At 37.3% G+C, this 11,351-nt stretch overlaps 1 protein-coding gene across 1 annotated transcript; it reads left to right on the top strand.

The window, feature by feature from the left end:
• The first annotated feature begins 574 nt into the window (after positions 1-574).
• Positions 575-8,741, top strand: Znf461 (zinc finger protein 461). The gene is given in 3 exon segments (XM_026381425.2): positions 575-635; positions 7,380-8,320; positions 8,322-8,741. Coding segments are annotated over 3 exon segments (1,422 nt in total).
• Positions 8,742-11,351: the final 2,610 nt, after the last annotated feature.

The following is an 11,351-nucleotide window of genomic DNA, read 5'->3' as shown; positions in this document are numbered from 1 at the left end:
CTATAAAAAGAATAAAAGCTCCCATCAGACAGCAGCAGAATTGTAGATTTTGTAAGATGGGAACAAGGAAACAGAACAGTAGAAAAGAAAAAAACCTGAGTAACATTAAGTTACTTTTTTTGTAAGGTTAACCCTTAAAACTTTAACATCAGGTATTTCCTTATTTTATAAGCTAAAACTGGCTTGTTTAAGAATTTGGTTATTCTCTTTCTCCCGACTTCTCAGGTCAGATTAAAAAAATGTATTTTGACTTGGTGACATGAACTTTTATCTTGAGTAACTGCATTTTAGTTGGTCTGTTGAACTTATTGCAGGAACTCAGTCCCAACTACAGCCTACAAATTTTCTTTAAACACAAGTCTCTGAAAACTATTGTGTGCAATTTCTACTGTTTTTCTATAAGATGATTTCAGTGGAGTTTTTATTTCTAGTTTCAATAGTTATAGCAAAACAACTGTCTTTTAAAGAGCTCACTATGGCTATTTTTAAAATATTAAATATTAAAAATATTAAATTTCTTTTTCTTTACACTAATTGGTCCCTTATTCTTCCTGTTTTATTTCCATGTGGCTACATGGAAACTGGATTTCAAAATAATTTCTTGGATAGTAATAAAGATACAGAAATAAAAGCATGTCTGAATAAATATGGTTTTTAAGAGCACAGAAGTGCTGAAAACAAAATGAATTAGTCTTTGAAAGTGTATGTTTAGACAGCATGGCACTAGTTGGCCACTGCAGGATGGTAGCGCAGTGGCTAGACAAGTAGGTACTAAGCAAGCTGCAGTCCCCATTGTGGGCCCACAGGAGCTGCAGCTGGACGACGTGAAGTGGATCAACTTGGAGGAGCTGTACTGTGGCAGCAAGGCAGACATGCCTGATGAGGTCAATATCAATGAGTTGTTAGAATTGGAGAGTGAACAGGAAAGAAGTCAGAATATCCAGGGACTCCTGAAGCAAAAAATGCAAGAATCCTATACAGGATTTTGTTCAAGAGCTGCTGGCCAAGCTGTGGGGCCTCCACAAGCAGCCTGCCCTCTGCCATCCCAGACCCTCAGATGAGCCCCTCAGGACAGGTCCAGACTATACCCCATGACTCTTTCTCACCTGACTCCTGTGCTCTCTCCAATATTGCCCAGTTTGCCCAACTTGTATTTAATGGTTCTGTAACAATAACTCCATGTTCCTGTTTTTCCTCTCTGTGGTTACCTGGGTGGGCTTCCCTGTGGCCCCTACCCACAACCTCCCTCTCTCCTGTTGGGGTCTTGTGTCCCAGTACAGCTCCTGGCAACAGATGGAGGATTACTCCTGTCCAGAGAACCTGAGAACAGCCATGGTAATAGAGGGGTACCTCAGGACTCATCCTGTGCTCACCAACCCCCCTCGCCTGGGTCCAGTCCCAGCCAGCAGGGTCCCTGTAGGCTGGAGGTGCCCAGGGATGCTGGGGGCAATGACAGCCTAGATTTCCGGGCCAGGGGAGATACACATGACCCACTGTGGCCCATATCACCTCAACACAGGTGGTCAAAGAGCAAACGAGTCATTCATCCATGTCCAAAAAAGGACATATTTATTGGGTAAATTTACTACTTTAGAAACAAATAGAATATACAAATACATAATTATTCCATTAGATTTCCAAATATGACAATATCATGCTGGGGTCCAGCCCTAGCAGGGTCCAGGGAATCCTGAAGGATGAGTGGCGTTGGCGAAAAGATGAGACAGGATTTGTTTCGTTGGAGCAGTCTCCAGAGAGAGAGCTCTAATGCAGCTTTCTCTGGATCATCTTTTATTACAATTTTTCTCATCATTATAGATTCAGAATACATCATTGATTATACAGTTTCAAAACTTTGCCAAGACATAATGTTTCCTTAACCATAATTAGGGGTATAGAAAAGTATAACATCAATTTACATTTTTCCAGGATGTGACTTTTTAGTTATCAGTCATTAATAAAATGCGTCATTAGTTCACATTTTTTCAGATTTTCCCAAGATGTATTATTTTCTTATTATCTAATGCCAAACTACGTAACCAGACTCTAAGTCTCCTAACCTATCATTAACATTTAAGTTTTAAAGTGCACCTGCACTTTTATTTCTAATCTAAAATTCCCATCTAAAAAGGTCCCTTTAAATCTTATACTTAAAATATCCTAAAGTTTATAAACCATTCTTTTTTTTTTTTTAAAGAGAGAGTGGAGAGAGAGAGAGAGAGAGAGAGAGAGAGAGAGAATTTTTAATATTTATTTCTTAGTTCTCGGCAGACACAACATCTTTGTTGGTATGTGGTGCTGAGGATCGAACCCGGGCCGCACGCATGCCAGGCGAGCGCGCTACCGCTGAGCCACATCCCCAGCCCCTAAACCATTCTTTAAACAAATCAGAAACCCATACAGCTAAAAACTCAAGAATTCTAAACCAAGAATCTAAATAGGATAATACTTATAACATTATTCTAAAAATATGTCTTATAAAGCTACTTTAATAAATTCCTAAATTTATTCTCATAAAACTGGTTCAGCTGCTTTCCCGAAGAGTATCTTTGTTTCTCAGTCAAGGTACACTAGTTCTTATATCTTTATAATCTTTCTCAATAAAAAGTAAATTCTAAACATCAGTCCACTTTCTGCCAATATTAAATATGCTCATCATAAATCCCTATATGAAGTAAAAGAGGGTTTATAGAAATGAAAAGGATGTATCCTTATATGTCTTAACTTTCCTAAATGTATAACATAACTTTCCTTAATCAAGAATGAAACTACATGTGATGGGTTTTGTACAATGAGCATAATGATTAGGTTTTCTAAAAGGCCGGAAATATGGGCTTGGGTTCTAGTTGATATAATCAATGTGGTGCCTAAAATTCTCATGACCTTTTAGAAAATGATTGTCTATTATCAGTTTTGCCCTCAGTGTGCTGATATGGAAGAGCAGCTTTCTACTTTGTCCTTGATATGCTGAGGGGTAGCAGAACAGCTTTTAAGGCATGAACTACCTGTTATGTTCTAGCCATCTGAAATTTAATTTGGTTTGGCATTTAACATACTCATGCCTCCTGTGAGGAACATGAGCATGAAAATGAAAAGTCCCAATTACATAAAAAAGGGTCTCATGGTTTCGGTTTCCCACCAACCAGCGCGGCTTTGCCAGCATTCATCCTCACTGTGACCTTGTCAAGGCAGTGGGAGAGTAGCTTTGCCAGTGAGAGGGGGATCGCCTTCACCAATATCCCATATCCAGAAGTCTCAGAAACTTTCCAATACTAGTCAAAGAATGAAAGAAATAGGCAACTAAAAGCTGGGCACTGTGGCATGCATCTGTAGTCCTAGGTACTTGAAGGCTGAGGCAGGAGGTTCTCTTGTACCTAGGAGTTTGAAGCCAGCCTGGACAACTTAGAAAGATTGTCGAGAGGGAGAGGGAGGGGGAGAGGGAGGTGGAGGGGAGGGAAGGAAGGAAAGAAAGGCAAAATATGTTCTGTTATTAGTATGATGATAGGTTTGACTCTAAGACCCTAAGAGTCTCAGATTCACTCATGGGTTGCTAGAGCATGCTTTACTGTTGCTATACAGTAATGAAAATTAATAAGTCACTGCTGTGTGTAACATTATGGATGAACCCTACAAACACAGTATTTGATAAAAGAAGATGAGGGAAAAATTATAAACTGTATGATTCTTTTTACTGGAAATTCAGAAACAGACAAAAATCAGTGTTAGTATTGAAAGGTTAATAAAATAGGTACTTGTCACTCCATTTCTCTATATGCTTAACAAAACACTGTTGAAATCTTAAGAACTGTCTGCTAATCTTGTTCCCAGAATGTGCTGTCCCCAACTATGGACTGTCTGCTAATCTTGTTCCCAGAAAGAGCTGTCCCCAACTTCCAAACTACAAAATGTAACTTCTCTCCCTGCCCTCTCTAGGGAAAGTATATAAGCTCTGCTCAAGCTGTTCTCAGGGCTCTATCTCTCTTTGCTATAGAGAGCTCGGGCCCCAGCATGCTGGTCTCCAAATAAACCCACCCTTCTGCTGTTGCATAAGAGAGTCTCTTGTGGTCTCTTACTCCGACGTTTTGCCGGACCCTTACAGTATAAGAATACAGGAAATTATTTACCTTGAGTGAATAACAAGCCAACTTTGAGAGGCCCTAAGCAACTCAGTGAGACCCTGTCTCTTATAAAATACAAAAAGGGGCTAGGGATGTGCCTCAGTGATTAAGCACCCCTGGGTTCAATCCCTGGTACCAAAAAAAAGTATTGAAATTCTGTAACAAGGGGCTGGGGCTGAGGCTTAGTGGCAGAGTGCCGCGTCGCACATGTGAGGCACTGGGTTCGATCCTCAACACCACATATAAATAAACAAAATAAAGATATAAGAAAAAATACCAATGTTAAAACAAATAAAAAAGGAAGAAAAAGAAAAAGAAGTTATGTAACAAGGGCTGGGCTGTACCTCAGTGGTAGCCTAGCCATGTTAGGCAATGGTTCTGATCCTCTGCACAACGTAAAAACAAATAAATAAAATAAATCTATTGTATCCATTTACAACTAAAATTATTTAAAATAAATAAATACATCTTTTAAAAAATTCTGTGACATTCTTAACTATCCTTTGAAAATGGGACATCCCAGAATTACTTGTGTCTAACAGATAGAATGCAGCTACTTTGTGACTTCAAAGGCTAAGTCATAAAGGTAGTCAGCTTGTGCCTGGCATATGTTCACACTCTCCCTCCTGTGTCTCTCCACATGTTTTTGGAGGCTTGAGCTGCCATGTAAGAGGGTCTCAACAGACTTAGCTCTTCTAATCCCCAGCTTCTCATACTTTTCAAGCTAAGAACCAGACATGTGAGTGAGGAAGCTGTTGAAATGATTTGGCCTGACCACTATCTGACTACCACTGAAGAAACTCCAAGTAAGGGATGGCTGACTGAGCTCAAATCTGAAAGATAAGTTATTGGTACTGGTTTAATCCACTAAATTATAGTGGATTGTGTGTGTGTGTATGTGTATAAAATATCTGTTATTAAATACTCGTGTGTGTGTGTGTGTGTGTGTGTGTGTGTGTGTGTGTAAAATATCTACCAAATATTCCAGTAGATGTAGGGGTGAGGAAAATTATGGGACGTGTTAAGGAGTTATTGCAAATTTAAGGGTTTTAAATTATTACAGTTCTTAACAGTTTATTATCTTTGACTTGTTTTGCATTTTCCCCTCTCAATCCTACTTCTTTAAATATATACTCAGCAGGGGCTGGGGTTGTGGCTCAATGGTAGAGCACTTGCCTAGCACACATGAGGCATTGGATTTGATCCCTGTCACCACATTAAAAAAAATAAAGTCAAGTCATTGTGTCCATCTGCACCTTATATATATATATATACACACACACACACACACACATACTCAGCAGTTGGCTATTGAATACTTATTAGTTATATCTTGATTGTCTATCCTTAAACAAGTGCATGAAGAGGGAACCTACAGAATGAAAGAAAAATTTTGCCACCTGCACCTCACATAGAGCATTAATCTCCAGGATCTATAAAGAACACAAAACATAATCCCCCCCAAATAAAAATAAAACAAATAATCCAATAAAAAAATTGGCAAAGGGCTGGGGATGTGGCTCAAGCGGTAGCGCGCTCGCCTGGCATGTGTGCAGCCCGGGTTCGATCCCCAGCACCACATACCAACAAAGATGTTGTGTTCACCGAGAACTAAGAAATAAATATTAAAAATTCTCTCTCTCTCTCTCTCTCTCTCTCTCTCTCTCTCTCTCCTCTCTCACTCTCTCTTTAAAAAAAAAATTGGCAAAGCAGCTGAACAGGTACTTCAAGAAGAATGGTCAACAAATATATGAAAAATTTTTCATCTCTAGCAATTAGAGAAATGCAAATTAACTGAGATTCCATCTCACTCCAGTCAGAATGGCAATTATCAAGAATGTAAGTAACAATGTTGGCAAGGATGTGGAGAAAAAGGTATGCTCATACATTGCTAGTGGGACTATAATTTACTGTGAACACTCAGGAAAGCAGTGTGAAGATTCCTCAGAAAACTTGGAATGGAACCACCGTTTAACCCAGTTATCCTACTCCTCAATTTATAAGCAAGGAGTTAAAATCAGCATACCACAGTAATGCAGCCACATCAATGTTTATAGCACCTCAATCCAAAGTAGCTAAGCTATAGAACCAACCTGTGTGCCCTTCAACAGATGAATGGATAAAGAAAATGTGATATATATATATACACACAATGGAATATTATTCATTCATTAAAAAAGAATGCTATATGACTTTCATCAATATATGGATGGAACTAGAGATTATTATACTAAGTGAAATAAGTGAATCCCCAAATACCAAAGGTCGAATGATCTCTCTGAGATGAAGATGCTAACACACAACAATGGGGCAGGGCACAGGGAGAATAGTTCAATGGACTAGACAAAGGAGAATAAAGGGAAGGGAGGAGAGATTGGAATATGAAAGACAATAGAATGAATCAGACATAACTTTCCTAAGTTCACATTTGAATACATCATGTACAACCACAAGAATAAGATCCTAATAGGAATAAGTTATACTCCATGTATGTATAAAATGTCAAAATACTTTCTACTGTCATGTATATTTAAAAAGAACAAATTTAAAAATTGAAGAGGGAGAATTAGCAATTAGGGCTTGGGTCATCTGGATCTGAGGAGAAGTTCTCAGAAGTTACTATATAATAAATCTGGATTTCTTTAGGGAGAACCCAGTTACATGGCACACCAAGCTGCAAAAGAGTTTGAGAAATGCAGGTTTATAATGAGGAGATTTGTTCTCAACTATGTAAACATGAGTTCATTGATATTTTCAAAAAGGGAAGAACAGAAATTTGGGAACAACTTGCAGTTGCCACATAGCCTTTGGGTTGGTGGGGAACATTAAACATACTCTTGTGGATTCTCATTTAGTTAGTCTCATACTATGATCAACATTCTTAGATTTTGATTTGGTTGGTCTAGAATGTTTCCTAAATATAACATAATTACATTCAGTGATTGATTCCAAAGCAGATCAAAATTTTAGGACTATTGCTGGGTACAGTGATGCATGCCATAATCCCAGTGACTCTGCAGGCAGGAGGATTGGGAGTTTAAAGCCAGCCTCAGCAACTTAGGCCCTAAGAATTTAGCAAGACTCTGTCTCAAAAAATAAAAAGGGCTGGGATTATAGCTCAGTGGTGGAGCACCCCTGATTCAATCCCTAGTACCAAAAAGCATTTTTTCAGCACTATTGAATTTATTACTCCCTTAATTAACTTAGTATATTTCTATTGTATACAAAACTAGGAATTAAAATATATTTCTTTTCTTTCAGACTTGGCATCGAAAGCTGACCCCAAGAAGTTATCTCCAAAAAGGGACATTTATGAAATAGAATCATCCCCATGGGCTATCGTGGAAAATTTTATTCCTGAGGGATCCATTTTCAGAGATATTTGGGAATGCAAATGTCATTTTGAGCAAAAGGAGTGTTATTTCAGGCAATTTATGATGAACCATGAAAACGTGCCCATTTTTATTCAACATACTTTACTTACTCAAAATGGAAAGAAAATCTCTGAATGTGAAAAATGTAGAAAAAACTTCTATTATCATTTATTCTTTTGTCAACACAAAAATCATTCTAAAGAACTTTCTGAATGTAAGGAGTACACAGAAATTATTAATCCCCCATTCCTTATTAAACAACAGATAATTCAATATGGTAACCAATGCAATGGATGTAAGGAATGCTGGAAGACCTTAATTCATTGTTCACAACTTAAAAAACATTTGAGAATTAATAATGGTGAAAAACGCTAAGAATGTAGAGAATGTGGAAAGGCTTTTAATTATGGCTCAGAACTAATGTTACATCAGAGAATTCACATTGGTGAGAAACCCTATGAATGTTAGGAATGTAGGAAGGCCTTTAGACAGAGATCACAACTGACTCAACATCGGAGACTTCATACTGGTGAGAAACACTATGAATGTGAGCAATGTGAGAAAGCTTTTATTCGTGGCTTTCAACTTACTGAACATCTGCCATTCCATACTGGTGAGAATCCTTATGAATATAAAGAGTGTGGAAAGACTTTTAGGCATCGCTCACACCTTACCATACATCAGAGAATTCTTATGGGTGAGAAATCCTATGAATGCAGGGAATGTGGGAAAGCCTTTAGCTATTACTCAAGCTACTCTCACCATCAGAAGATTAATTCTGGTCAGAAGCCTTATGAATGTAGTGAATGTGGAAAGGCCTTTCATAATTGGCTTAAAACTTAACCTACATCAGCGAATTCATACTGGTGAGAAACCCTATGAGTGTAAGGAATGTGGGAAGACTTTTAGACAGTGTTCACACCTCAAAAGACATCAACAAATTCATACTCATGAGAAACCCCGTGAATGTATGATATGTGGTAAAACCTTTAGACTTCATTCACACCTTATTCAACATCAGAGAATTCACACTGGTGAAAAACCCTATGAATGTAAGGAATGTGGGAAGACCTTTAGCTATCACTCCAGCTTCTTGCATCATCAGAGAATGCATTCTGGAAAGAAACCTTATGAATGTGTCAAGGTCTTTAATCATGGCTTACAACTCAATCTACATCAGACACTTCATACTGGCAAGATACCAGTAAAGTTTCCTCTCCTCCCTCCACATCCAAGTTTCACTTCATAAAATTATTTTTGGAGAAAATACACCTTTTCCTCTCTAATTTCCATATAAGAGAAAAAATATGACCCTTGACCATCTGAAATTGGCATATTCCCTAAACTGATGTTCTTAAGTTCCATCCATTTTCCTGAAAATGATGTAATTAAGTTTTCTTCATGGCTGAACATAACTCCCTTATGATAGATACCATATTTTCTTTATCCAGTAAGCCATTGAAGGATTCCTAAGCTGGATCCATAGTTTGGCTATTGTGCATTATGCTGCTATAAATATGGGTATGCATGTATCCTATAGTATGATAACTTTAATTCTTTAGGATAAATACAAGAAGTTCTATTCCTAGTATTTTGAGGAGCTTCCACATTGATTTCCATAGTGGTTGTATTACCATCCCACAAGAGCTTCCTTTTTCTCCATATATCCTCTCCAGCATTTTTTTTTTTTGGTACTGGGGACCAAACCCAGAGGTATTTTATCAGTGAGCCACATGCCCAAGCTTTTTTATTTTTTATTTGGAGGCATGGTCTTGCTAAGTTGCTTAGGACAGCCTGGAACTTGTGATCCTCCTGCCTCAACTTCCTGAATTGCTGGGATTACAAGTGTGTGTCACTGCACCTGGCCATTGTTTGTATTCTTGTTGGCTGCCATTCTGACTGGAGTGAGGTGAAATCACAGCGTAGTTTTGATTTTCATTTCCCTGATTGCTAACAGTGTTGAATCATTTTTTCATGTATTTGTTGGCCATTCTTATTTCTCCTTTTGAGAAATTCTGTTCATTTATTAATTGGATTATTTGTTGGTGTTAAGTATTTTTGTGTTCTTTATATATTCTGGATATCCTGTGTCAGAAAAGTAACTAGCAAAGATTTTCTCCCATTTTGTAGGCTCTCTCTCCACATTCTTTTTTAAAAAAATTTTTTTTTAGGGCTGGGGATGTGGCTCAAGCAGTAGCGTGCTTGCCTGGCATGCGCGTGGCCCGGGTTCAACACTCAGCACCACATACAAACAAGGATGTTGTGTCCGCCAAAAACTGAAAAATAAATATTAAAAAATTCTCTCTCTCTCTTTAAAAAAATTTAGTTGTTAGTAGACCTTTTTATTATTTATTTGGGTGCTGAGAATCAAACCCAGTGCTTTATGCATACAAAGCAAGCAATCTACCATTGAGCTACATCCCCAGCCCATCTTCACTCTCTTATTTCCTTAGCTGGACAGAACCTCTTTAAATTGATGCCATTCCATTTATTAATTGATATTTCCTGAGCTTCAGGGTCTTTATTGAGAAAGTCATTGTCTGTGCCTGTGTTGGAATGTTGCTCCTATATTTTCTTCCAGGAGTTGCATAGTTTCTGGTCTAATTTGTAGATTTTTGATCCATTTTGAGTTGATTTGTGCAAAATGCAATTTATTCTTCTACATATGGATAACCAGTTTTCTAAGCACTATTTGTATAAAAGGCTGTCTTTTCTCCAGTGTGTTATTGACACTTTTGCCAAGAATCAGATGATTGTATCTATGTGGGTTTGTCTCTGTATCTTCTATTTTGTACCACTGGTATATATGCCTTTTTCAAATTTACTATATATATATATATATATATATATATATATATATATATATATAATATATATATTCTACTGAATATATATATATATTATTCAGTAGAATATATATATATATATATATATATATATTACACTAGAATGCATTTTGACACATCATACATATATGGAGTATGACTTCTTATTCTTCTGGTATTATATGATATAGAGTTGCACCAGTCATGTAATCATATATGCACATGGTGTAATAATGTCCAATTCATTCTACTATCACTCTTACCCCCATACCCCCTCCCCTCCCTTCACTCCCCTCTGTCTAATCCAAAGTACCTTTATTCTCCCCTAGCCCCCCTTATTGTGAATTAGCATCTATGTGTCTGTTTTTATGCCAGTATCATGCACTTTTTGTTACTATAGCTTTGTAGTATAATTGGAAGACAGGTATTGTGATGCCCCCAGCATTGCTTATTTGGCTTAGAGTTACTTTGGCTATTCTGGGTCTTTCACTTTTCCAAATGAATTTTAGGACTGTTTTTTCTTAGTTCTAATGAAGAATGTCATTTGGTATTTTGATGGGGTTTGCTTTTGATCTGTATATTGCTTTTGGTGGTATGGCCATTTTAATGACATTAATCTTGCCTCCATGAAAATGGGAGGTCTTTCCATCTTGTGTCTTCAATGTTCTTACTTTTTTCTTCAATGTTCTGTTTTTTTCTTCAGTGTTCTGTAGTTTTCATTATAGAGGTCTTTAAATTCCTTGGTTATATTTATTACTGGATTTTTTTTGAAGCTTCTGTGAATGGGGTTGTTATTCTGTTATCTTTCTCAGAAGATTTATTATTGGTATTTGGAAAGTTATTGATTTTTGTATGCTTATGTTGTAGCCTTCTAGTTTGTTAAATTTGTTTATTAGCTGTAGCAGTCTTTTATAAAAAATATTTTTTCTAGTTGTAGAGGGATGCACAATCTTTATTATTTTTTTATGTGTGCTGAGGATTGAACCAGTGTCTCACACATGCTAGGCAAGTGCTCTGCCATTACAGCCCCAGCC

Source organism: Urocitellus parryii, chromosome 15 (genome assembly GCF_045843805.1).
Source record: "Urocitellus parryii isolate mUroPar1 chromosome 15, mUroPar1.hap1, whole genome shotgun sequence".
NCBI classification, from domain to species: domain Eukaryota; kingdom Metazoa; phylum Chordata; class Mammalia; order Rodentia; family Sciuridae; genus Urocitellus; species Urocitellus parryii.
Note: the sequence above shows the minus strand (reverse complement) of the source record. Positions and strands in the feature narration are given on the sequence as shown.